General features: G+C 35.7%; 4 protein-coding genes across 4 annotated transcripts in view; 1 reads left to right on the plus strand and 3 right to left on the minus strand.

Moving 5' to 3' along the window:
* The window catches only part of LOC113232076, a 461,052-nt gene extending 442,311 nt beyond the window's left edge, over positions 1-18,741 (minus strand). Inside the window, exon 1 of the mRNA XM_026466703.1 lies at positions 18,640-18,741. Within this exon, the coding sequence (XP_026322488.1) occupies positions 18,640-18,736 (97 nt within the window). The 5' untranslated portion in view covers positions 18,737-18,741. The remainder of the gene's footprint in view (positions 1-18,639) is intronic.
* Positions 12,478-24,163, plus strand: LOC113231974 (ribonuclease P protein subunit p30). The gene is made up of 2 exons (XM_026466571.1): positions 12,478-12,529; positions 23,154-24,163. The coding sequence occupies exon 2, from the start codon at positions 23,162-23,164 to the stop codon at positions 23,930-23,932; it is 771 nt and encodes a 256-aa protein (XP_026322356.1). The 5' UTR covers positions 12,478-12,529; positions 23,154-23,161; the 3' UTR covers positions 23,933-24,163.
* Positions 19,150-21,130, minus strand: LOC113232077 (putative malate dehydrogenase 1B). Its single transcript, XM_026466704.1, has 5 exons — positions 20,993-21,130; positions 20,262-20,824; positions 19,683-20,157; positions 19,484-19,604; positions 19,150-19,389 (listed from the first exon to the last, which is right to left on the minus strand). Exons 1-5 carry the CDS (start codon positions 21,128-21,130, stop codon positions 19,154-19,156), a joined length of 1,533 nt encoding a protein of 510 aa, XP_026322489.1. The 3' UTR covers positions 19,150-19,153.
* A 925-nt stretch (positions 24,164-25,088) lies between the features above and the next one.
* The window catches only part of LOC113232025 (protein Lilipod), an 80,261-nt gene continuing 78,038 nt past the window's right edge, over positions 25,089-27,311 (minus strand). Inside the window, exon 10 of the mRNA XM_026466649.1 lies at positions 25,089-25,528. Coding sequence (XP_026322434.1) covers positions 25,363-25,528 — 166 coding nt within the window. The 3' untranslated portion in view covers positions 25,089-25,362. The remainder of the gene's footprint in view (positions 25,529-27,311) is intronic.

A 27,311-nucleotide genomic window follows, 5' to 3' on the forward strand; every position in this document is an offset into this window, starting at 1 on the left:
ACGGTACTCTGTTTTGCTAAAAAAGGAATACATTTAGCGTGGAATATTTTTAGTAGCTGTAAAGCAGGTAATGTGAGCATTAATGCATTCCGGTTTTGAAGGGTAATAGTGCTGATGGGACTTCGTCGTGGTGAATGTTCACTGATCCCACGGCGCCGACTCAACCGGCGAGAGGGAAACCCGGGGGGGTTTTAGTGGGGTATGCCCTCCAGTCTGGAGGGAGAGTCCCCACATAACCCCTGAGTCTCCCTGGGCTCAGGGGTATCCATAAAGATTTCCCCCCAGTCAAAAAAAAAAGGCACATGAGACTTGTCAACTTTGAACTTTATGTCTCAGGGTAACGAGCGCAGTGACAGTGACTCTCAGGTCTTTGCAAGTCATCCTCCTAAGACCCAGACAACTACAACAAGAAAAGCGAAATAGTAGCGGTAGATGTCCTCGTGAAAAAGTTCGTCCAGGGAAGCACTGCGACCTTCCCTATTTCTACCGCCAAGCAGTAATGTGTTCCGGTTTCGAAAGGTAAGGGTGCTGGTGACATTACGGCACATGAGACTTGTCAACTTATGTCTCAGGGTGTCGGGCGCGGTGGCAGTGCCCCTCACATCTTTGAAGCTCTGAGTGGCACTGCAAGTGTTAGGGACAGGCGTGTCGCTTACCTCCAGGTACACGACTTGTTCGTCCCTAAACCAGCACCCTTAGCCTTCCAAACCGGAACGCAGAAATACTCACATCATTGCTTGGTGTCAGAAATAGGCAAAGTGGAGTACTACCCTAGACGATCTCTTTCACAAGACTTTTTTACTGCTAAATGAAATGAATTGAATTAAATTGGTTAAATTACAAATAATGTCAGTAGACATGCACAAAACAGTGTATATAATATATTACAAATCTCTTTCATTTTTATACAAATTTTATAAATCTGAAGTTAATTCTAGTAATGTAGCTATAGTTATTAATTATACATGTTACAAGTAGTTGTAAGCTATTGTCATGTCATGCAGAAGTAAAAATAAAAAATAATAATGTAATAAATTCATGTCATTGTAGGTCAATTTTTTTTTTTTTTTTTTTATTGTGACTCGGCAAAATGACTGCACCGCGCCTGATGGAAAGTGCGAATACAGTCCAGAGATGAGAGTAACGGATGGAAAACACAAATATCTTCACTCCGTCACTATCATTTTGCCGGTCTAAAATTATACTTATAGTCAAATTTGAAGAGCTTTATATGAAAAGAAGTCTGTAATAGAGTAGAAATTTTTATCTCTCACCCATGACATTTAAATAAATGATTACTATTTATATCTTTTATATTAGAGGGTAAAGTATTATATATTTTCACATACATGGCCCCACATTGTCTCTGGCAGTAACTTAATTTGGTACTACTGTGATTTACTAATCTGTCTGGGTGTCTTACATTTCTGTTACTTATATTATCGTGCTAGTAAAAATATATATTCACATATTATTGTATATTTTTTATGTACACGGGTCTTTAGGAGGTTAAAAGCTTTGAAATATATTTCTTTTTAGCTAAAGTTAAACTGAGAAAGCTAGGCTATTTGCCTCGCATCACTCAAAGGATGCAACTCTGGTGATTAATTAGCACGCTGCAAGCACACAACTACCCGTCTGAAATGAATTGCCACTACACCGTGAGCCTGTCTGCCGTAATTACAAACGAAAAATAAAAAACACCAGCAAAATAAGTCTGTTTTCCGTTTAACGTCGAGCGTTTATTAATTTTAGACAGAGCTCAGCATAGGTTTTTGTGAGGGATGTAAACGATATGGGGAATTTATAGTGTTCATTCTGGTTCTCTATTAAAGCCCTTTTTTTTATTTCTTTAAATTTTGTTTTATACTAAATTATAATGAAATTAATTTATCTAATAATAGTAAGACGTTTTATAACATATAGTAGGAATACATATAGTGAATAAATATGAATGAATGAAAAGTCTTTTTAGTGTGATATCACTGAGATGTTGTAAATAAAATGGATTCGCTCTGGACCTTTTGGAGGGAAAAGTGTCGTTTTTATTTTGACTTTCAATTATTTTGTGAAATCTAGTTTAAAGTGGAATAGGATAGTGCTATTGTGCCTTAATCGAAGATTAGAACGCGAAATTATACAAATCTCGAACTAAATACCCGTATCGGCCCGTTCTAAGGAATCCCGAGTCAATCCAAGCACGCCGCCTCAAATTGCCTATCCTCTTTGTGGCGGCCATATTTACAGAAAAACTTATTTTTATGTTTTCGGCTGAAGGACTTTGTTTCCATGGCCAGAAATAAATTAATAAAAAAAATTTTAAAAAGTAAATAAAATGTGATGTACTCGATAAGTCAATGCCGGGGGCAAGTATATTGTAACCAGAAACTTATGTGGTCTGTGCCAGAAACAGAGATGAAATGTCATTTAATTTGTTTGAAAACTATTTTCAAATCATTATGAGCACTGCGCTTCGATTGGCCAGCCCGAATTCGAAACAATTGACGGGTGTTGTCAATTGTTTCACGTCAAATTGACCAGTTGAACTTGAGCTTTGCTATAATGGACGAAAATTTAAAAATTATATATTTAGTTACCGCTGAAATGTGATTCCGTTTGTTTTGTAATTAGATGTTTTGCTGTTTTTCCAACACCACCGAATGGAACAGCCCGCATTGTTAGAGATATTATCTTTAGTACAATAAATACAGAATATTTTTGGAATATACGGAGACGTACACACTGGTCAGTTGTTGGCGCTGTACTATTTCAGTTTTCTAATTTGCTATTTCAACGCAAACGAGAGCTGATATTTAAGTGACCTAAGGAGATAAATAGTTTTCAGACAGTATTATGTCCACTTGCACTAACCATTTTTTTTTTTTAATTTATTAAGGCTTTGACAAAGTCATCAGCCTAAACATGAAGTTTAAATATGTTTCTGTAAACATGGCCGCCACAAAGAGGATAGGCAATTTGAGGCGGCGTGATTGGATTGACTCGGGATTCCTTAAAACGGGCCGATACGGGTATTTTAGTTCGAATTTCGTATAATTTCGCGTTTTAATCTTCGATTAAGGCACAATAGCACTATCCTATTCCACTTTAAACTAGATTTCACAAAATAATTGAAAGTCCAAATAAAAACGACACTTTTCCCTCCAAAAGGTCCAGAGCGAATCCTTGCACTAACCATAAGTACGTCCAAAACCAATGCTTAAATTGTCTTTTGCATTGCAAGTAGAGATGGGAAAAATTGCTTATTTTTTTTAAACGATTTTCACTTGAACACTGTTTAGTTTAAGGCTTACAAAATCATTTAGAAAAACGTTTAAGTGCATATGCTTTAATGTTAAAAAAAACTTACAACGTTGTGTTGAAAGCGAAAAGCAAGAGTAGACCACTAAAGGTTTTATTAAGATAAATAACTTTATTTGTAAAACACGTTTTATTTTTATTTATAAAACTATTATTTGGCGAATTAATTTGTTTAGGAAACATAGATGGCGGGACTTGACACATAAGCACGTTGTTAACGCTTACGCTTAAATTAAAAACCGTGCTTAAGTGCTAATTTTAAAAAGCAAACTTTTTTAAAGTGCTTTTCGTTAAAACCTGTAGTTGCAAGAATTGGTTTAAGACGGTCTTAAATTTTAGTGCAAGTGGATTTTTGCGTTTTTTAATTACAATTACAAGAAAAGTCACGGACATTACAACGTTACGACTAATTTAAAAAGCTCCCAGTATTGCCCTGGCATACTTTGTAGCAACAAGAATATAAGTGTAGAATTTGTATGTATGTATCAATGACTGGAACTTTTGACTATTCAAGGAGCGGCTACAGTGTGGGTGTCTGCCGTTATCATAGATATTCTATTTTATTCGTGTTGCTGTGGGCAAAGCGCAGGTCATGACACTGGTCCCTCAACTGGTTGACACACATTCTACTTTTTAATTCTGTTTTGATGACCCAAAACATAAGCCTTTATTTATGTGGCAATCATGATTGCCACCATAATCGAAGTAGTTAATATCCATTCACAAAACACACAATAATTTTGTTGCTTTCCAAGAATAGATGTTACAATCATGTTGTAACTAGAAACGAGCCAAAGTCTTCCTCGGAATGCGCATGCATGCGCGAGAACTCCGCGGAAAATTTTGGCTCGTATCTAGTTTGTACGTTACACATGTGACCATAAAGTTTATAATGCTACGTTCACTTCCACATATTCACATAGTCTTGAAAAAAGCTTGTAGCTATAAAAAGTTTCTATATTACGCAGTTATTATAATAGGTATATGTATCTATTATACATTTACATTGTAATTAATTTTTTTAATTATAATTATTTTATATATTGTATTTAGTTCATATTTATTAATTCATCGATATGTTTAATATTATGTATGTATGATAATGATCCGTACTTAAAAACAGTATTCTTAATTTAAGTTAAAATTGTAAGTATACTTTTAAAGGAAATCGCTTAAAAATATTTAAGCGACAACTGTGTACTTATGCTTTCTTAATTAGTGGCTTTTCAAGTTAAATAATAATATCTATAACTTTACCAGTGTCTCTTTATTTGCTCTAGCAGTCGATTATAATATTGAAATATTTATACGGCCATCTCTAGTGTAGTTTGAGTCGCGATGGAAGTATATTTTTTTCGTCAAACGAATTTAGGGTCATATATGTTTCGAGTTCTTAGGTTTTCGCGATTGTTACACATAGGAAATGAAACTATTTTTCCGGATTAAAATCGCATATATTTGTTGTTTCAAACAAACCGACGTTTCGGGCCCTTTACAGGTCCCATTCAACCGTGACCATGGGACCTTTAAAGGGCCCGAAACGTCGGTTTGTTTGAAAAAACAAATATACGCGATTTAAATCCGGAAAAATAGTTTCATTTCCTAGTCATATATGTTTATAAAATAATAAATGTTATCGTGCAAGACGTCGGCCAATGACAGCTGAAATACCTAATTATGCGAAATAGGGAATTGTGGTGGTAGATATACACCAATTGGCGTCACAGAGGTCTATCAGGTCACAACACCGTCAGGTCGCGGTCGGGCGAGCAGCGGCAACGGACGAAGCGGTCATCATGTGGAACATACAAGTGCACGGTAATGAGCGACCTGTTTCCATCCAGTAATATCGGTCGTTTACCCTACTTGCGTTCAGTTGTAAGCATCATGCGAATGAAGAAAGCACTTACCGGGCTTCCCTTTATTACCTGAGACAACACCTTTAGCAGTTTCAAGTGTACTTGAAACTCTACACTACAATTTACGTAACAACAAGAATAGTAATAATAACATTAAATGTACATATTTACGTTCAAATACACAAATGTATATAACATGTTTTTATAGGTAATTACTTCTACAGTACTAAACTTTTTCGCCCTTCGGCACAGCCAAAGATGTCTAATTAACCATATCTGCCAGATATTCGATTTTATTTTTTCTGCCTGCATTTTCTGATGGATGTTCGTTGTCGCAGTTTTTACACAAATTATTTTTAAAATAAAGTATATTATGTTTTGAGTTTCTTAATTATCTGTTACCTTTTTAAGCTGATGGCTCTGTAGCCAATGCTCAAAAAATAAATAATTAAAAAAAATAATTTCTGACGTTTCAGCGCGAGATCTTTTTTTCAAGACATTTAAATTTTAGTTAACTTAAAGCCTAAAGGACTGAAGGCGTCATCGATAGGCAATCCCCTCTGACAAGTTACAACCACAAAACAACTATCGCACAATAAACACTACTTTCAAATCGATGTTTTTTCATCGCCGCGTCAAATATTCCACGAAACATATCGACTTGCGCTATATAAACTTGCAAAAAAATCTCTGCTGCATCCAGTCTAGCCAAGGGTGGAATTACATTCCATACGTAAGCCTATTTTTACATTAATTGCTAATTTTCTATTTTATGGCATTGTTTTTTTCCAAAATGATTGATTCAATTTATCGATTACATAAAAAAGAAATTTGAAAACATTCGAACATTTGACATAAGCATGCCTATCAAGTTGCCTATTTACTAACAGGCAACTAAAGACAAAAAAATAGAGTACTTCATGGACGCTGTTTTTTCGTAGAGAGGCGACGCGCTCTTTTAGCTCCTATTTTTATCGACAGATTATGTAACGAAGTTTATTCAAATTGATTTCTCCGTCGTATTGTATATTAAATAATAAAGTAACAAATTATAAATAATGAAAATAAATTGAACTGTTTAAAATCATGGCATACTGAAAGAAAAAAATAAAAATAAAAAGTACATATACGAGTACATACATACAATACACATAAATTACAAAAGCAATAAAAATAACCAAATAGCTAACTGTCCTTATCCTACACATGACATGCGCAAAAGACAGAAAGAGACCCGTTACGTTAATTTAAATTTTCGAATCACAAGCGATTGAAGTATTTAGATTTAGAACAAAGAAACTATAGAGTCGATTTAATTTTAATCTTATTGTTAAAAAGACGATTAAATGTTAGTAATAAATACCTAACAAAATATTGTTATATTCGTTTTACTGTTTGGAGTTATGAATCAGAAGTCCGAAAATACGTTGGCCCGAAGTAATGTTTGTTGGATTTTTTGTAATCCCAAATGTACTTTTTTAGGCTATTTTAGGAATATTACAAAAAAAAACTTAATCTTTTCTTTGTAATAAGCAACCAAAATCTAGTTTTCACTAGAAGCTAAATATGGTGCATTTTGTTATTTCCAGTAGAAGCTGAATATGGATAATTTTTGGGTCTTTAAATTGTGGCAAACAAAATTAAGCAATACTGCAATGACTTTACAGTTTAGATGAAATGTTTTAGTTTTTTTAATATTTCTATACATGTCACTACGTTTGTAGAGGTTAACTCCGACTATGATTGTCATTAGCTCCAACGCTGACCCCGAAAAGCCATAAACTAAAAAAAAACTTCGGACATTTTTTCGCGGTTTTTGGATTAGACTTTGGATTGTATTTATTGTCATCCATTTATTGGTAAGTCAATGGGCAATCTCCTCTGGCAAATACAAGTAAGACAATACCACTGTTACACTACACACAAAATTGTAAAAAGAAATTCACTACATCCGGTCTAGCCAAGGGTGGAATTACATTTTTCATATACATGATTAACCAGCACGTAATACATATCGACACCGTCACGTCGATAACTTTCCGTCTCTAGTATATTCATGAGAATCCATTTATTTTCATAGGCCTATTCTGTGTACGGACATAACATGAATGTGTGTTTTATCTGTGTATTTGTAAAAATAAGCTAGTGTTGTAGACTTTTGTTTGTGTGAGACCATCGTGATACAATTCAATTTTGCATTTGAGTGCACTTGTTTGCTTGTAGTACTACCCCACCGCCCCTCAAAAAGTGGCAGAAAGTTTTGTTCGAGAAATAACGCTAATAGCGCCTCCCGTCCTATATGCTCTAAGGTATTAGTATACTTTCCTTGTTTTGATGGACAAGACGACTGTTGTTCCAGTTTATTTCATGTTATGAAGGGTTGATGCTATATAGTTTTGCGTTCAAAGTTGATTATACTATTTTAATATCGTTTGACTGTTGTACAATAAGACATTTACGAATGTCAAGGCTATTATACTATATTAATATAGTAATCCAAACACCATTCCATAAAAAAGCTTTATTAAACATTTAATAGCAGTATAGTGGGACAGAAGATGTAGTAAACGGTCAACGTGTTTGTCTACAGACTAAAGGTAATGGCAACACAAGGCAGCCTTCGTCAAAACGCGCAGTAAAACTAGCGGAACCGGTAGCCGTTTTGCGAGTAATAATAATAATAAAGCAAGCCTACCAGAGGTTCACTTTGATGTCAGTTCAACGTTCAACGCAGGAACTGCGGTGTATGCCTTCCGCTCGGTTATGAATCAATTACTCGCTATTTTTATAGAGAATATTCGCCCAAGGTTCCGATGTTAAAAATGGATGAAAATATGTTTACTTTGTAGCAGATTAAGAACCTATAGCATTCCACGTTTTATCTCCATTGCAATATTTATGGAAAATTTCCGATAAAATCTATGAAGTAGAATCGTTTTTATAATGATGGTAGAGAATTCATTGACCCGTGATTTGCATAATTCTAAAGATGATTCCCTACCACGCAATAGCGTTTATCTACCACACGAAACTTCCCTGTTTCGTCAGTTTGCCTCACGAAATCTGCGAAACGAACGTGCTGAGGGCCCGTTCGTGCGATCGTGAACGAGACCGCAACGAATCGGGCACAATGCGCTCGCGCAAACGGCTACACTAAAAGCAAATTAGAAAGAAGGCCGTATTTGAACATATGTGGGTTAAGAACCAGTTGTGTCCATATAACTACATTCTCCTATTTGGGATTACAAACCTGTGTAAACATCCGCAAAATGTTGTTGTACTTAAATCACAACTTTAAATAAAATGCTGTATTGAACTTCTAAAGGTGTTTTAATTGATGACCTCGGGGGTCCAACGGTACGCAACACCAATTAGAAGCAGTAGTTGCGAAAGAGTTAATCCAGGGAGTATTGCCACTATTTCTGCCGCCAAGCAGTAATGCGAGCATTCCTGCGTTCCGGTTTTGAAGGGTAACAGTGCTGGTGACATGGGACTTGTCAACTTATGTCTCAAGGAGACGGGCACAATGGCATTGCCCCACAGGTGTTTGCGATTTGAAGCTCTGGGCGACACTGCAACTATTATGGACAGGCTTACAACCACGCACACGACTTGTTCGTCACGTCGTTTTGTATCATAAAAAAAATAGGAAAATGAGCTTTTTCACTCTGGCACTTATAGTACAGGGAATTCCTTAGAGACCAGGTAACTTGTGTGGTTCTCTGGCACATTACTAGATATTAAATGTATTAAAGTCTGATTTCTCACTTTATTAACACAATTTGCTATTTTAGTAGAATTGCACGTCCCAGTATTTATAACGCTGTTTCCATAAGACATTCGTAGCTCTATTATCTATAAATCGGATTTAAATGCTATGATCTCTGTCGAGGAGTACATTTTGCAGTCAACTGTACCTACTTTGAATTCCTCGTCGCCCTATTACTAGAGATATGATTTAATTCGTATGTACAGAGAATGATTGAAAGAATATTGACGAAACAGGGGGTCTACATGCATTCTCTGTCCGACATCCATCCGAAACAATTACTCGAAACAATTACTATATGTCAAATAAGTAAAACTCGACCAAATTAATACACAATGTCAAGTATGAAGCTTCATTCGCATCATGCTTCTTTTCGTTTGGTCGTCTATTACTTATTTCACAGTAATTGCTTCGGCCGGACGTCAGACGAGGAACGAGAGTACAGCGGCCTGATTTTGATTCAAATTGGAATTGATCCGATCGGGTAGTCTCGAAATCAGATGGGTTTCTGAGCGAGAAGATGAACCTGATTCCTACTATATCTTTCTAATTTGTAAGTTAAATCAACTATTGTCCCGATTAGAAATGTCAAAGTTTCCGATCGGCCAGTTGTGAATCGCAATTAAGCGCCTCGACTCGGAAAAGACGCAGTTTCTGATTGGGAGAAACAATCAAAATCAAGCTGCTGAGCTAGATTCATAAGGAGAGTGTGAGTTGGCAACTTTGTAAGAGCTGACCAAGGCGAACTTACCACGAATAATTGAGGACATAGGAAATAAAACTATTTTTTCGTATCTAAATTGCGTAGATTTGTTTTTTCAAACAAACCAACCTTTCGGATCCTTTACATCCATGGCGTAAATTTGACGATTTAGATCCGAAAAAAAAATTGTTTCAATTCCTTTATGTAACAATCGTGAAAATCTAGAACGCGATAAATTAAGGCCGTCTTAAAAAAACCCAGATCACGAAAAAGCAAGCCGATGCTTGGTGATGAGAGAAGATGTATGTCAGGATCATAGTAAACGGAATGCTGCTGTCTAAAATACGTGAAATAAATGTTACCATCTAAATCAAGAAAATCAGAGCTATACTACCTTTATTCCATATTCCAATTTAACTACGGTACTCTTTTCTCGGAGACAATATAATTATTTTCTTGCAAATAAGAACCTTCAATCTGAACGGTTACGTGCGACACTCACGATGCGTTGCGTCGGCGTTGCGTTATGCCACATGCCTTAAGAGGGAGCATGCCAAAAAAGTTTTGACGTTGGCTCCGCCCACATTTGTGAGACAAATATATGCCTGAAGTTCGCGTGACATGCGACAGGAGCTGTTGAATTTTGCGCATTAAAAGTACCAAATTCGTTTTAGCGGAATAACTCTAAAACTAAAGGGATTTAAAAAAATCCGTAGTGACAGTTCTCGATCATGCATAAATATAATTAATTACCTAATTTTTGTCCTAATAACCTGCAACATTTCGAGGATGAATCGAAAAAATGTGAAAATTATATGTCATTTCGTGATTTTTATCTATCGAGGAAACTTTATTGTTTTATGTTTCTGATTAGTGTCTATGCTTGAATATATCGTGTAGTTACTCATACAATATTTTATTTTTACTTTAAAGTGGATATACCCCTCTAAAATCAAATCGAAGATTAGGAATGTTTCCTCTGCTCCCTCTTAAATATATACACACATGCGTTAAAACAGCAAGCAACTTAGTACGTTGAAATCATAGTGTTGAGACGATGCAACGCCCATGTGGCTTTTCTCTAAACCAACTACTAATTGCATTAGCCAACTCATGATGGACAAAATTAAAGTGTTAAATAGAACGTCGACAATGCAATCGTTGCTTCCCTAAAACTCAATTAGCTGCGAAACTTGGACTGCAATAACTCTGATATTATTAGAGTACGTGCGGTATCTATTATCGTATACGTTTTGACCAATAGGTCACGAAGCATCAACACTGCCTCGGGGTCTTACTGTATTCCCACGACTTCCCAGTAACACAACCAATAACATAGACAAAGCCTGTAATGTTCTCAATACGTATGGCAATTTGCACTTGCAAAACGGAGATTACATTGAAACTGGCAATGATGGAAACATAAATGTGTATGTGGTGAATAGACCGGTATGGTTTAACATTTTATAGCAATACGGTTCTATAACTGCATAAAGCTGTTGTTATAAACCGCAGTGTTAACCTGCATGAGAACTATATGTGTTCTTGACATTGACAGGCTAAACCAGTGTTTGTTAACCTTTTTCTAGTCATGTACCCCTCTCAAAATGTCAGAGCCCATATATAATTTTATTCTTAATTAGCGTTGGTAGGCAAGTTGGTTTCAAGTTTGGGTTAATCACTTAGAGGATGGAAAAATCTAAGGTTAACCACTGGAGCATTTTCCCAAACAGCGATTTGGAGCTGATTAGTTATGTAGGTAAACACTTCGTCAATATCTGCTGCAGTTTTCATAAGAAGCATAAGGTCGATATGGTTCTTCAGGTACTCATGAAACGAGTCCCAATCGGTCTTGTGATTATGTAGTTTTCTTCGTATAGTTTCAAGCAATACAGCCGTTGTGCTCAGTGTGAGAATGACAGGTGTGTGATCGGACGAGCTATCTAGGCTTGATTCGATTGTAGTGTAGAGATAAGAAATGTGTTATGATGAAAAAGTCAAACATAGAGAGAGCAGAGAGGTGTTTTTTGTGCATCGGTGGGCCAGTACGTTGGTTGAACAGACGATATTGGATGCCAATGCTCCGGTTTATTTGCCGGACTCTCGTTACAGTAAGTCGAAAGACCTAGTAGGTATGTTTGGCGTTCTAATCACCACCTGCGATAAAGCGTTCCCCGAGTGTAGTAAAGAAGGTGCGAGGGCGTTCATTACACTGTTTACTTAGGGGTCCATGGACCACACATTTAGAAACCCTGGGCTAAACAGACGACGACAGGATCCTCAAATTAGTTCGAATTTAGTCGATCGAAGGATTTTTCTTTGTTTTTTCATTTGCACAGTTTTATTGAAATCGGTTAACAGAAAGTAGGTGAAATCCAATAAACCGGGTTCATCCCCTAATTTGCCTTTTTTAAATTCAGCCTTTCCAACAAAAGAATAATTGGAATCGGTTCACAAATGTCGGAGCAGTCGTGTAACATACTTACAAAAAAACAGTCAAATTGAGAACCTTCTCCTTTTTTTCAAGTCGGTTAAAAATATTACTTATATTCCTCGAGTTACTTATACTTAGTTTTCGCGATTGCTACACATAGTAAAAATTACTTTTTTTCGGGTCTAAATCACGTACTAATGGTTGGTTTGAAAAAACAAACACGAAAAAAATAGTTTCATTTCCAATTATTGGTATTGCAGAAAAAAATTAATATTCATACATAAAAATGAGCATGGAAATGTACAGCGGAGTGTTGACTCCTCTTCAGAGTCCCGTTAGACGGATGCGCGTACGCAAGCCTTGTTATGCAATGGACATGTCCCGCGCGGCGCCAGCGCCCCCGCCGGCCCATTGTGCCGTAACCGACCGACCGGACCATTAGAAAGGTAACTTATTTGGTGCACAAAAACTTGCTTTCGGTTATTTCCCGGACAATGGTCTATCCAGCATGAGAGATAGATTAAAAAAAGTAATGCATACTTTTGTTTTTTTATAAATGAGAAAATATAATAGTCAAGTTAATGACCAATAATGTCGAACTATTACATCGTCATTACTTTCATAATGAGCTACCAATTTTTATTTCAAAAATTTGTCTTTTATTTAAAAGCTATTAAAATCGTTGCATTGCTTGTATACATACAATGTAAAAATTATATATAATATATACACGTAGTACATATGTCATTGCATATGTTTCTTACTTTAACCTATTCAAGTAATAATGCTTGCGTATGTTCTTCCGTGACCTCACTTAGGGCCTTAACTGAAAATCAGGGCTGGAAACGTATTGCGTTTTCCAGCAAATATAGAGCTTGTAACCCTTTTGTTACCTCGGCTGACACCACATGAGGTATTTTTATGTCTAGTGTTCTTTTTTATACTACATTACATATTTTTTGGTTAGTTTATGTTTTTGTTGTAATTATTTATTTGTGTTTTACGTTGATGTTTTGTTTTTCTTCCGTGGTGACATTGTGGTAAATAAATAAATGCATTTTCTGTCTTTCTTTCTTCTTTTCTGTCTATATATATAGTCCAATAGCCATTATTGATCAAAGGGGCCTGCAATTAATGATATAAAAGTAACTTGCTCTCCAGCAAAAAACTCAGATGGACAAATATGGTGTAAAGCTGGTATTAGTCTGGTACGTTGCAGACATGAGTAGCCGGCACCTAAAAAAGACTGACAAGATACCTTATGTGATATCGCGTTTTCTATAACTCGGTAACCATGAATACGTATTCTAGAGCCATTAATGGTACAAGATACCGTCTGGGATAATTAACAAAAGCAAAACTGTGTGCATAAATTCCCTTATTTTAAAATCCGTTTCCGACGATGAAGGTACAGTCTTTTTTTAACATAATTACTAATTAATGTAACACAGCCAAATGGCACGGGGACAACCTCATTCCAATTTGCTTAATAAACAACGGCTTTCATCTACTAACCGGGTGTAATCCTGTTGGGCGCGAGATTAATTAGCCCAAGCTGGCATCTGCGCGCAACGCCTGATTCCAAAAAACCCAGTAATACCGGTCCCATGTTTTTAGATGTTTGTTAAAAAGTTCTTGACAGCCCTTTCACCTCTTTTGCCAGTCGATTATAAAACATTATTTACAAATATAAATCAGGAAAATTATCATTCATTTCAATTTAGCAGTCAACTGGGTCAAATTTTTCCCCCCGAATTTTTTTTAAGGTTCATCCACCCAGAGAGATCAATGGATATCAGATACGCAACCTGAAATCATTGTATAAAGAAGGAAGCTTCCAAGGAATTATGCATCGTCAGGTAAATACCTCAAGGCAACGCAATCAGATATAGCATTCAATTGTTTCAATCAGCAGCTGATTGATCTCATTTATTCACTCTGCAAGCCTCGCTCAGAGTCGGGCCTCGGGCTTCGACGCACAGCGCAACCTTTATGTAACATTCATTAGTTAGTCGTCGCCGCGGAAACACGTTCTGCGCCGTGACAAGCCACTATGAATATTTTTTGCAAGATTCAATGCACGTATGAGCTCTGACAAAAGCCGCCGTTGATTCGCAGAGAAATGACCTCTGTCACACCGAAGCTGGATTAGGATTCTTTATGCTCAGTCGTGCATTCTTGTCCGAGAGTCGTGAGATAAGGTTACGAAGAATTGAAAGCGCAACCGAGGCCTGGAAAACTGTACGGCGTGACAATCAAAAAGAAAACTCGACAGCTATCTTAGATCTCGATTGCCAGGAAGAAGTGGAGTGTAATTTTATGAAATGTTTTTAAGTACACTTCTCGCGAATGGCGCCGTATATAATTACAGATACCTATAGAATCGGAGTTAATACCTTTTCGTTGAAATCTTTTCGTGAACTAATAAACCATCAATTCGGGGAGCGATTTACCGTAGGCGCTCCTTAGACAAATTATATCGGCCCCACCCGACCGCAATAACGAACCGATTCCCTTAACGAGCCCGGAACAAATTGAAATCCGAAAATGCTCAATGTAGCTCGATTAAAAGAAAATGAGAACATTCCACGGCGTATCGAGAACTAATGCGTTTAGGTAGGGACACTTAGGCGAAAATGAGGCTTCGGAAGGATGAACATACAGTACGCTGTCATGTGTTCCACAGATATGAAAAAGGTGTTGTATTACCTTGCACCCATTAGCGCTGATTCCAGTCGTTCCGATAGAGCTGTGATGTCATATAACTGACTTACATTTCTGAATTAACTGACCCTTCTCCAAGGAACGAGTATATATACCACAGTTAACCTCTGCACAGGACGTTATTTACACACATAAGACAAGGTTGACTTATGATAACATTATTAATATGAAACGCTGGCTTCATACATTATCACAATATTTGTTTTAAAAGAAGAATGACTTCGTCTTTTGATTTCGATTAAAATTTGGATTAAAAGATATATTATTTTGTTATAATTATTAATACAAAGATCGAACACTTAGAAAAAATACTCAGAAAAAATTCCTTCGATCCGGTCGGATTCGAATCGACGTCTTCTTGCATAGCGTGCCAAACGCTATACCAACTAAGCCACGGAACGAACCAACGGACCTCACGAATTTTTCTATGTGCTTGCGTCGTGTCTTTGTACTTGGTCTTTCAACGACTTTTTAGTCGTAGCGCCATCTATGAGAAATCTATTGCAGATTTATCACCCAGTTAGTACCTTTACAGCTACCAGTCCTGGCGAGAGATGTCACTATTCACTGTATTAATTAAATTTTTATTGAATTGATATTCAATTATTTTTTGTGAAATTACTCCACTAGTTTGTTATAATTATTAATACAAAGATCGAACACTCAGAAAAAACACTCAGAAAAAATTCCTTCGATCCGATATATATATTATTGTATATATATATTATTGATATATTATTATAGATATATTATTGGCAGTGGTTCTTGAACGTTGTTTCAAAGAAAATTGACAAAGATTTCTTTACAAAATCGATTTTGATGATAAAGTGAAAATATTGTTTTTCTCTTATAATTTTTTTTTCTATCACGTCCTAATCGTGATATCAAATTACCTCTTTAAAGATTAGCAATCAAGCACCTAATTCGGTGGATAAACAGTATTGTGAAACTGTGAAAATCGTCAAATGAAAACGTCTGAGTTAAGAAGCTCGGTTCTCAGCCAGATTACCGTCGGAGGGAGCAATTTGTTGGGATTTGCGGCCGACCCCCTCGGAATAACGCCATCGGTCCTCATTATTCTGCTACGAACTACTTCCGCTGGATCGAAGATTTAGACAAACCTTTAATAGAGAGTACTAATTTATTATCTGTCATTGGTTTTTTTTAATGACTTTCTAAGACGGTCCATGGACCATGAGCAGGCTTCCTCAATTGTCTGTCACTTAGTGGATCGTTTAGAGCTTGTGCAAGTCTGTCTCCATGTTGTGAGATTCTGACCTTGTAGGCTTTTGTCATGATCCTAGTTTCCCGTTTGATAGTAGGGATTTTCAGATAATCGTGGATACAATCCACTTTTGTCAATCATTGAGCAATTACCAGAGAGTCGTTTATTCATTTTGACAGCAATCACACACAATAGCTAAGGCAGGTTACAACGCAAAAATCTGCGACAGCAATCAAGTTCCGAATTTAATGCACGTATTCGGCCGTTACGATGTCTTATTGCGACACTTCATGGACGCAACCTTATACGCTAGGTACTTTTGGCGACGATTACTCAAGAACCCGAATATTAGAGATATTCGGGTTAATAAGTAAGTAATAAGTAAGATCTAACTATAAATAGACTTGTCGTCGAGAATTTTTCTTTAACCGTGAGTTTCATTAGTAGGTAATAAATTTTCTCGTGTTATTGTTTACGTAAGTAACAATGTATTTTAAATTGAAATATTATCATATTGATCCAAACCACCAACCATAACAACATAAACCACCTGCAATTTTATTTAAAAAAATATAAACAATCTTTTTTTTTTTAGCATAATAAATCTACTCCAATAATTTGAATCAAATCATGAATCTGCTACCTCACCTCCCATTCTTTGTGCTTTCCATCTTAATCTTGAGTTAATATCACTCATCTAAGTCCCGCAACTTTCGACGGTCTACCTATCTCACTGCAGAACATTCCACACTCAAAGGTTTTACAAATAATTACTTAAATAAGATGACTGAATAATAAAACACTAAATCCCAATATCACACTGACCTAAAACGGTTAGGCAATTTCTCTTTCCGTAAAGCGACTGAGCTGGAACAACTGATAACTATAGAAAATATATTTTACCAAATGTCTGTGTGAATTTGAAGCGAAATATTTTTTACGTCAATTAAAGTAATACAAATTGTCAATATATATCAAATCATACTGAGCAGTGGGTGAAATCGTGGCTGTATTGATGATAATATATATCACATACTAAAGGCCACTACCAAATTGTCTTAAAGTAACCACCACCAGTATTTCGACTCATCCGTAGAACAAAGTCCTATGTGCAGGACTGCTTATTCTCAGATGACACTAGATTTCGTTCATTGTTCATCGTTAGGGATATCAGATCGATTGTTGTTCGACTTTTTATTTCCAAAACGAAATAAGATACAAAATTTCTGATAAACGCCTAAAGCTAGGCCTTGGTTGGAATAAAGATATTATGCATTTATCCTCTTTTCGTTGTATAATCACGTAGGACTCTGTTCTTCGGATGAGTCGATTTATGTCATTACTAAAGACTCCTTGGTCCATGTACTAACCATTATATCTACAGCTAAGCCTGGGGATCTACTCTCGTTCTCTGTCCGAAACAATTACTGCCATAAAAGTAATACACGGCAAAATTAAAACACAATGCTAGTCATATTTTCCTGTAATTTGGAAAAGCGGTACTCCTGCCTCAAGTAAATACTTACATGAAGTCGACACCAGCAGTGAACACTATGCTGACTTAAAGATTGCAAAAAGGAAACTAGCGATAGCTTTTTAATTTTCAAACATATATTAACGCTTTGACAGCCACTGACAAAAACTAGTTTCGTTCCCTAGACGCCAACTCTTATAGTGATGTGACATGTTATGAATTTCCTTAAATTAATTCCATTCTCCTATGTGAAAGAAGCACATAAGTAAAAATAAAATGCAACAATGAATCCATACTTAACTAGAATATACAAATAACACAAGGAATATCTTCATATTTATTAATTTCAATTGAAAATTAAAGGATTTCAATTGAAAATTAAAGGATTTCATTGACCTGTTAAAGCGTCCATGGCGGTCAAAGGGATAATGATTTTTTTACTAATAGTTATTCATCATTATATTTATTAATTTTGAATTTAAAATGCAAAATCAAAAAAAATTTAGTTAGCCTTAGTATTCATTGCTGGTGTCAAAACTATTGTAAACTTGGCATAGGTTAAAAGAAATAAACTTTTTTAAATTTATTTTAGTCTTTAATAAATAACTATGAGCGAAATCAAAACTTACAGAATGGTCTTTAGATAACCTAAACAGAGTTCTTTAGCTTTAAATGATATCAACAAAGAGTACAGTCGCTTAATAATGGGGAAAAGGGCCCCTAGGGCCCAAAGGGCTATTATATTATTTTATGTGATATTTCACTTAAACTGTTGTTCCCAATAGCCACCTTATTACCAATTCCACAACCTTGACCAACGATATTTTTTGCAAATGCTACTGTGACAGACAGTAAACATTATGTTTTTCTAACTTATAAAGTTATCACACTAGTTTTCGACTTAACTGTAATTTAACTGTGCCAGTAAAATGAAACAAAAACTTTTTTTCGAAAATAATTATTAATAACATAATATAAATTCTAAAGTATCTCTACAAGTACAAATTAGGGATTTTATTATAGAAAAAATTATCAACATAACGAAGGTTATTAAGGCTGTAGCAAGCATGCAGGGTTAAAGCGAGGCTGCGTAGGTGGCGATTGGCAGTGCCAGCTAGTGCTACGCCTCTCACCTTGCGGAGTGTTCGAAGGTTCGAGCGGAGAGCCCGCCGCCAGCCGCGCCACAGCTTCCACAGCCCACAGCACTCCCCACAGGTCCCACAGCCACATCACACCACACCACTATCTCATTATTGGCACATTCACTAAACTTAAACGACGACACCTAACTATGCTGACGACTCCAATTGGCACGATCATGCTTTGTGGACATTCATAGCGCAAAATCACTGTGCTCGATCGCAATTCCAGCGATCTATCACATTATTTTAACTCAGAATCGGATAGTAAACCACATCAATGTTATTATTGAAACAAAGACAGTCGCTGCACGTCATAACATTCCACTGAAAACTCAAAATACAACCTTACTTGATGAAGTTTACTTTCGTACTGTTTCGTTTCGGTCGTACTCAAGCTAGTGATGCGCTGCATTTCTTCATTCAACAAATAGATCGTTTACGTTCAGAAACAACCACAGCATTATCGATAAAATAATTTTTATTATTAGTACGAACAAAAATCGCCTTAACAAATCTTTTTCTTATGAATCAATTTTGGTTTGCATGAACATGGATAAAAAGGAACTATAGGTGGTAGTTCTCCTTTTTTTAACTTCATCATTATCTCGGCCATGTTTTGCAAATAAGGTAATTTGACATAGGGATCTTTTGGTAACATGTAATTAGACGCCGGGACCCATTCTTTACCTGTCCATCGTGCTGGTTGAGAAAAAATTCCATTAAAAGTCAGACCAAAACTACCTGCAATCACAAAAAAAATATATATTCATACACAAACGTAGGAACTGATCCACATTTTTTTAAGTTGTAGTTTAAACATAATCAAAAGTTTTACCGTCACAGTGAATTCCTAAATTTACAATATAATCTGGTTCTGCCTCAAGCAGCCATAGCTTTATTAACATATTCACAGCAGTTGCTTTGTTTAATGGGATCTCTTCCTTATCCAGGACTTGCTGAAAATTAAACATGACTTTAGAACATTCTGCAAGCTGAATAGCTTAATTCGCGTACTATTACAACACAATACGTACGTTTTTCTCTGTGATTTTAACCCATAAAGTTTCATCGAAATACATTAAGTATTCCAGTGTGCGTATATCTGGTGTGACAACTCCGATATTTAATGATGAATTTCGAACTTTATTGTACCTTGAATAAGGCTCAAAAGAATTATACTTGTGAACTGTTGTTCTGACATCAGCCAAATGGTTTATACCCACAAATCCCCAAACTGGCGAAGTATACATGTTTCTCAATGGTATGTCAGCTATTTCAGCTATTGTCGAACTCATACCCAAGCCTATATCGTTAGTCGCTACCACAACATTCTTTTTGTTAATAGTCGAAGTTAGATGATGCATTAACACAGATGCGTTAAAACAGGCTGGACCCAGGTTTGGGAAAACAATGTAAATGGAACGATTTGCAGAAGCATTAATCATGATTGCGAGATTGTACATCAGGCGCCTATTCTCATCCAACCATGTCCCTATTGGTTTATCTTCTCTGAAACAAATTTATGTTTCAATAAATCATGGTTTGTATAAAAATCAAAAACGTATTTTTAACATAAATATAAAGATATTGTAAACGCCAGAAAACAAACTTACTCGAAAGGAACATGATCCATAATTATCATTAAATCGGCGTGGGTTAATCCCAATCCAATTTTATCAACAAACTTAAGAACTTTTCCAGGATGTTTTGTCCCGACGTAACTGCATTCCTCTTCAATGTATTGCACGAATTCCTCAGAACAGTCTTCATCATACATGTAAATTTTTGATATAGTTTTATTTCCTCGAGAGTACTCCAGGAGTCCGTTTATCAAATACATCGTTAAAGGACAAGAGGCACCTGATATGCAGATGACAAATGTTTGCTTAGGAGACGTTACTTCCTCTGCTATTGGACATTCTGATGATTTTTCTGCTACGTCTATTCGGTCCATTTGAAGCTTACGTTCAAATTGTTTGAAATTATCAACTAAGCCTTTAAATTTATCTGCCGAGATGAACATGTCTAACAAATAATAAGAATGACAATATTCCAAGAAGTCCGGTGCTGATCCAATGTAATAAGCCTTGCTGCCTTTCATTAAACACTCCTTCCACACGATAGGAGATTCTTGATGATGCCATCCATTCTTTATGTTTATTTTCATCAACCAAGTCTGAACAAATATAATAGAATTATATTATAACAAAATTGAAGGTTACTACTTAAACAATTCCAGCAATTTTTTTATTTTAACTAGCAGTAGTTTTGAGCAGAAAATGAAGGCGACAAAAACATAGTCGGTGTGTGTAAGTTAACAGTCTAAAAGATACAAAGCTCATACCCGCCATTCTAATACCGGCTGCTCGATGCGTTCGTAACAAAATTGGGGCAGTGTCTGAGACAGATGGTCAGCAATCAGACAACATTCAGCAAACATGTCACATTGTGACTCTCCGGCGATCACGATGCGAACAGACATTTTCTAGTTGGGAAATATTTTTTCTATAATTTCATTAAATATAACTACTTAAGGTTTGAAATATTAGGTACTAAAACGTGAAAAAATGTATCCTTTCTGACGTTGTCAAAATTCATGTGAAATCATATTATACTGAAATAGTTTTCCATAGTCTAAGAACCTATGCATTCTACGTATTTTATACGCGCCGACGACACACGTTATACAGTGCCGTAGAAGCTCAAAGAACAGATTGTTGCATTTGTATCGATTCAAACGCGATACAGACGCGAAAAGTTCGAAGCTCGTCTGTATCGCGTTTTACGCGCGTTTCAGTCGATTTAAACGAGCGCAAACATCGCATTGCAAGCAAGAAGCTTATATAGGTACTCCACTGGAGTTCACTCTTAGAATTTCATGTAGTTGCTTTATTGAAAAAGTAACTGAAATTAACAAACGAGACTAAAACTATCAAAATGCGCCATACATACGCGTGACTACAGCGCATCTGCGTCACGTATACGCGCAGCTGACGCGCGTTTACGGCGTCACTGAATTTGCAACGTGTGCAAAGGTTTACTCGCTGCGACTAAATCACATTTCAATCGCGTTTACGCACGTCACCAGCGCGTCATCGGCGCGCCGTGCGTGAAATACGCCGTATGCATGTAGGTCAATGGTGTGCATAGACTCTAAGATTAAAATGCTATTAAATGAAAGAAAGAACATGTATTCAACACAAACACATGTTACACAATATTATGATTTTATGTTTAAAGTGTATTGCACTGAAAAGGATCCAACTTAGCAAATACTGCGGCGGAACCATTACAGCGCTGGTTTTCAGTGGCTGGTTTTCGAAGTGGCCGATTTATACAAAAAAAAAACAAATAAAATTAAAAATCAAATAAGAAGGAAAATAAAAAATGTGGACGCGAATTAAAATAAGTACAATATTAAATAACATAATTAATATATGAAAATAAAATTGCCTACTGCGTTTTCAAATAGTTCACTCTGTCTTATGTGTCTTTATGTTACACAAATATAATTTCGTCAGGCGTATTTTGCAGTATTAAAATGTGCTCTCTAAGTTTAATATTGAAAGTATAAACGGATTGTGAAGAACGCACAGGTGACGGTTACATTGTTCCAAATTTTCGCCACGGAATATTTGAAACTGCCTTTATATGCTTTATATTTATAATGTAAATTAAAGATAAAGATAAATTTATTCTGTACAAAAATGTTACCTAAATACTTGAATCTTATGAAATAATTAAACAATTACATTTAATTTAATTCTTAATTATTTATTTCATGCATTTTGCACTTTCTGTACTAGTCTTTTCGTTCTTACCAAAAGTGATATAATAAAATGTACTATGATTGAATTCTCTATGCCTACAATTAAAGAAATTGTTTCGTGTTTATACACAGCCACAGGAAACTTCCCTGATAAACTAATTTATTGCAATTTATTGAATCGATTTTTATTCCAACTACATACAACAAATAAATTGCGTTTAGGATCGACAGTTTCAGAACGGTCCGGAATCTGTCAATTTGACATTCATGGTTAGTTTGTCTGTGGTCTGATGTGCTGAGGAATAGGTTATGGAAGAGCCGTAGCATGCATAGCGTTTAATAAGAAAGTTATGGAAATAATCTAACCTACTCATTGGCTATTAATTTTAGCGAACATTGTCGCGATATTATCAGATATATTTGACGGTCAATATCCGTTAAGAAGTCAGACAACCTGTGTATTATTTACAAATAATATGTCAGCCAACATGTTTTGTAATTAATGTGATGTTTTGTGTGAGCGATTGTTTGATGTGAGCTTCTATTTTTTTTAAATTACTTTGATTCAATTTTCACTTTACAATGACATTTCTTAATTATAGATTGACTAAGTGGGAAACCTAATGAATATAAGTTAAAACTTGCAAATATAGACTTGCGATGCATTCTCGTTTAAAAGGACATAACCTACAAATGTTTTTATAAATTAATCATTGATACTGTTGATGCTTTTCAGGTGCGAAAATGTCGTGCAAAAATTGGGGCTTTTGCGATTTGTCGGTTAGCAGAAATTATGATTTAAAATATTTGGATCTGTTTGAGAAATTTGGGTTTAATACTATAGCCCTTAACTCTCATGTGGAGGAATCCAGTGACGAGCCTAAGAAGAAGAAAAAGAAAGGAGAAATGAAAGAAAAGAAAGACTACATACCTGCTCCTGTCGACATCCCAAAAGAAATTGTGGCCTCTACTAATCTAAATATTCTACAAAGGGTAACTATAGAACTCTCTGATGCAAGTTCTTCTTACAAACTTACTAATTCAGAAAACCTCAAAAAATATGACATCATTGCTGTAGTACCTAAAACACTGCAAGCATTTCAATTTGTTTGTAATACTATGGACTTTGACATAATTACCTTTGAACCAGAGACACGACTTCCATATAAAATAAGCCGAAAGTTGTACAGACTAGCTATAGAAAGAGGTATGTTCTTTGAACTTATGTACGCTCCAGCAATTAAAGATTCTACATCAAGAAAGAATATAATAAGTACCGCACATACATACCACGCCATAGGTAAATCAAAGAATATCATTTTAACTAGTAGTGCTGAAAATAATTTGCAAGTTAGAGATGTACATGATGTTATTAATCTAGGCTTTATTCTTGGTTTAAATAACAACTATTGCTTGGAAGTCATACGGAATAACTCCAGAAAGTTAATTTTAAAAGCTGAAGGAAGACAGCGAGGAAAGTTTTATTTGAATGTGGAGAATGAAATAAATGAATAACAAATTTTGTTTTGTCTTATAATTAAAAACTGAATAGCCATATTGATAGATTAAATTTAGAGCGTCAGATATGCCGTACGAAATTTCAATACTTAATTCACCTTACTGTTATGTCACACTATTGATAATATTGTTACACAGTGTTATAGAATGATAACAGTTGCATCAATGCAAATGGACCATTGCTTTTTTGTTCTTTTGAAAAAATTACAGTGTTCCGACAATCTGTACTTCACCACACCCGCATTAATAAATTCGAAAAGTAAAGTTTGGGAATCTAATGAAATAAAAAAAAAATAACTTATAAAATAAAACAAATTATTGGTTTTCATATTAAATAGAATTTTTTTTATAAATATAAAAAGGTTATTTGTAGAATGCTATACCTCACATTACTATATTAGTAACATCATAAAATACAATTTTTGTTCCATGACTTTTGACAAAACAATAAAATTTTTCAGAAATAAACTTTTGTTGTACTATCTGTATTTGGTAGGAACTGGAAGTCCAGACATTCAAGCATCCGCCAGGGCTACCCCACCCTACTTTACATAAAAACAAATTGTACAAAAATATTTGATACATTATTAAAAGTCATAGTATAAACATTCATATGATAATGATGTTAATAGTAACATAGTTCTGCAAGGTTGTCAGTATTTTACAAATGACCCTATATTATAGAATATTATATTTTTTTAAATAAATTTTGCCTATTTAACAAAACTCACTTTTCAAAATGCTATTTTATTATTGAAGGAGCAACATGAATTCTTAATAATAACAATTAAAAAAATAGCAATAATGTACATTACAAAAAAATAAACTAAGCATCACAGATTGGTAATATTTGTATAATCTTAAATATTAAGCCTAAATTAAAAAAATGAATCCTTTCTTTTTATTGAAAACATGTAAAATTCAAAAGTTGTTTAGCGAATATTGACAAAGCCGTCTAGCTTGTCAGCTGAGTTAATAAGTGGTTAATTTTAATAACAAGATTTTTCACTAGTTACAGACAAGCGTGTAACCACAGTCCTGCTTTATAATAAATATATTACATGATATCATATTTACTTTTGCTATGGGCTCATACACACGCATGTGCTGTCTTTGTACCGTGACCTAAACACAGAGAGACAGTGGTGCTACAGTTTAGGTAATAGTGTTCCTGTATCAGGTATAGGGTTTAAAGATAATGAAAGCAGATGTTATTAAGTGAATACTAGTTACAGAGCCTCTGTAGTGACCCACTTAGAAGTATGTTATACTATAAAGTACCTAACCTAAACTATGGCAAGGGAATATTGCATTAGATTTGTCACATTTTCAATCAGTATCATACGTAATATATACATACAAACGCACAAGTTTCCAAGCGATAAAGTACCCGTGTAGGCGGGCATTAAGATTGTTAAGGTCATATTTTATTCCGATTTCAAATGCAGGTTTTGATCCTCGCTATCATTCTGTCCCTGGACTGTTAGTTTCTCCGGGAGAGTCTTCTCTGGGGTGCAGTCTACCGAAGGTCGAGTTAGGATGGGTACAGTCGATTCTTCTGGTACACTGAACATATCTGCCAACCACTTGAACCTAGAAGGAATATTGTGTAGATTATATTCGAACAATTAAAAGTCTGGCATCAATTTCTGACTAACCATAGAAAATGTTCCTTCAGCAGTCGGGCAAAGCGTCTTTATTGACCGCGACGACACAACCAAGTACCGTGCCTAAGCAGGCACCTTATGGTCGTTCATTTCTCCGGTGTGAGAAAACAATTTATCTGCCGTCGTTGCGTATCGGGATAAGCGCTCTCTTCTGCTAGGTAGGTAGGCAGTACGCTCATATGCCACGTCAAAAAAGGTGAAAGGTAAAGTGTCAATTTTATTAGCGACATGCTGCAAACCTGCTGGTTACCCATCTAAAAAGCTTATTACCTACCGGATTTCAAGGGCGATTTCAAGAATGGACGTGGCCCCCAGGTAGGGCGTCGGTCTTATTAACTTACATGTAAGTCACCCTAAATACGGACCATAATTTCCTAACTTCTATTACACCTTCCTAAGTTAGATTAGGGCGCGTTCCCACTATGTTGTGACGACAAAAAGTCGTGCAGTTTAGTGTCGTGGCTTGTATATTTAAGTGAAGTTGTTCACATATAGAACGACACGATTAACTGTCGTTCACGATTTTTATCGTTACGACGACAGACCGTCGTGATAATGGGAAGAGTTAGAACGACAGTCGTCCGACGATAAATAAAACACCGCGGTAAAAACGTGACGACAGATAGTCGCAGCTACTATTGTCGTCACGATTAAAGTATCGTTGTCTGCGCGTGTTCTGCTCCCCAATCTCCCCTCGAGTACCCCGCGCCGTCGTCTCGCATTGCACTAGCGTTGGGTCGTAGGCAGAGATGGGCCCGGGTTTTAACCCAGCTCTTTGTTAACGCCGGCTTTAAGTCGGGTTAAAACCCATTAATGCCCGAAATCGAGGGCAAAACATATTGACTACTAAATATTTGTTGTGAATTTTGTTCAAATTTCATTATACACATTATTTTTATTTGTAAGTCAATGACATTATTACAAATTATTAAATTCTTAAATAGTTCCAAAATTTTCTCTCATCACATTTCAGTTTTAATAACATTGCATATACTTAAAACTTTCTTTTCTTTGTTTACTTCCTCTTCCGTCTTTTTAAAAAGTACATTATTATAATTTCATCTTCACCCATTTCACAAGGAAGCGAAAACACACTACTGGCTTCCAAAGGAACATAGAGGCAACTACAGTGCATTAAACGACTCTGTCGTGCAAACGACAAGGCGGCTGCCGTGAAACGATAAATTGTCGTCCAGTGGGAACAGCTAGACAGACACGACAGATACTCGTGATATGGGGACAGGCCAGCACGACAGTCGTCCAACGATAAACAAAACGTGAGGACATCGTGGGAATGCGCCCTTAGGATCCTTTGAAATCGGGTAGTGTAATAACAGTAATAAGTGTTAAGGGCAGAGAGGGCCCTGTCCGGAAAAAATATATAAAAATCGCAACTCAAGTTTGACAGATAATTAATTATAGTTTTCTAGAAACAGATGCTGTGCCGTCTTTAATTTTATACTGTTTAAGTTTGCTGAACTTCTAGGAGTTCTTTTGATTACCCGAATTCTTGTGTAACAAATAAATACATTTTAAAATCGGTTCTGTATATTCAATCGCTAGATTTTATCAGCGTTGGAATAGATCACATAATGGTACTTAAATGTTTATTGTCTAATATGGCATTGTAATTTATTAATCATAGTAGGTATTTTAGGGCCCTTTCAATGCCTACTGGAATAATAAGAACAATGCCTAAAATGAAAAAA

This window comes from Hyposmocoma kahamanoa, unplaced genomic scaffold, assembly GCF_003589595.1.
Source record: "Hyposmocoma kahamanoa isolate Upper Pololo Valley unplaced genomic scaffold, ASM358959v1 66, whole genome shotgun sequence".
Taxonomy (NCBI): domain Eukaryota; kingdom Metazoa; phylum Arthropoda; class Insecta; order Lepidoptera; family Cosmopterigidae; genus Hyposmocoma; species Hyposmocoma kahamanoa.

Excerpts from the sequence above, each read along its gene's own strand:
- LOC113232077 (XM_026466704.1), bottom strand. The coding sequence starts at position 21,130 with ATGTCTGTTCGCATCGTGATCGCCGGAGAGTCACAATGTGACATGTTT. Across the intron at positions 19,605-19,682 it reads TTAAAATCACAGAGAAAAAC|CAAGTCCTGGATAAGGAAGA; the intron begins GTACGTATTGTG and ends TTTAATTTTCAG. Across the intron at positions 19,390-19,483 it reads TTTAGGAATTCACTGTGACG|GTAGTTTTGGTCTGACTTTT; the intron begins GTAAAACTTTTG and ends TTGTGATTGCAG.
- LOC113231974 (XM_026466571.1), top strand. The coding sequence starts at position 23,162 with ATGTCGTGCAAAAATTGGGGCTTTTGCGATTTGTCGGTTAGCAGAAAT.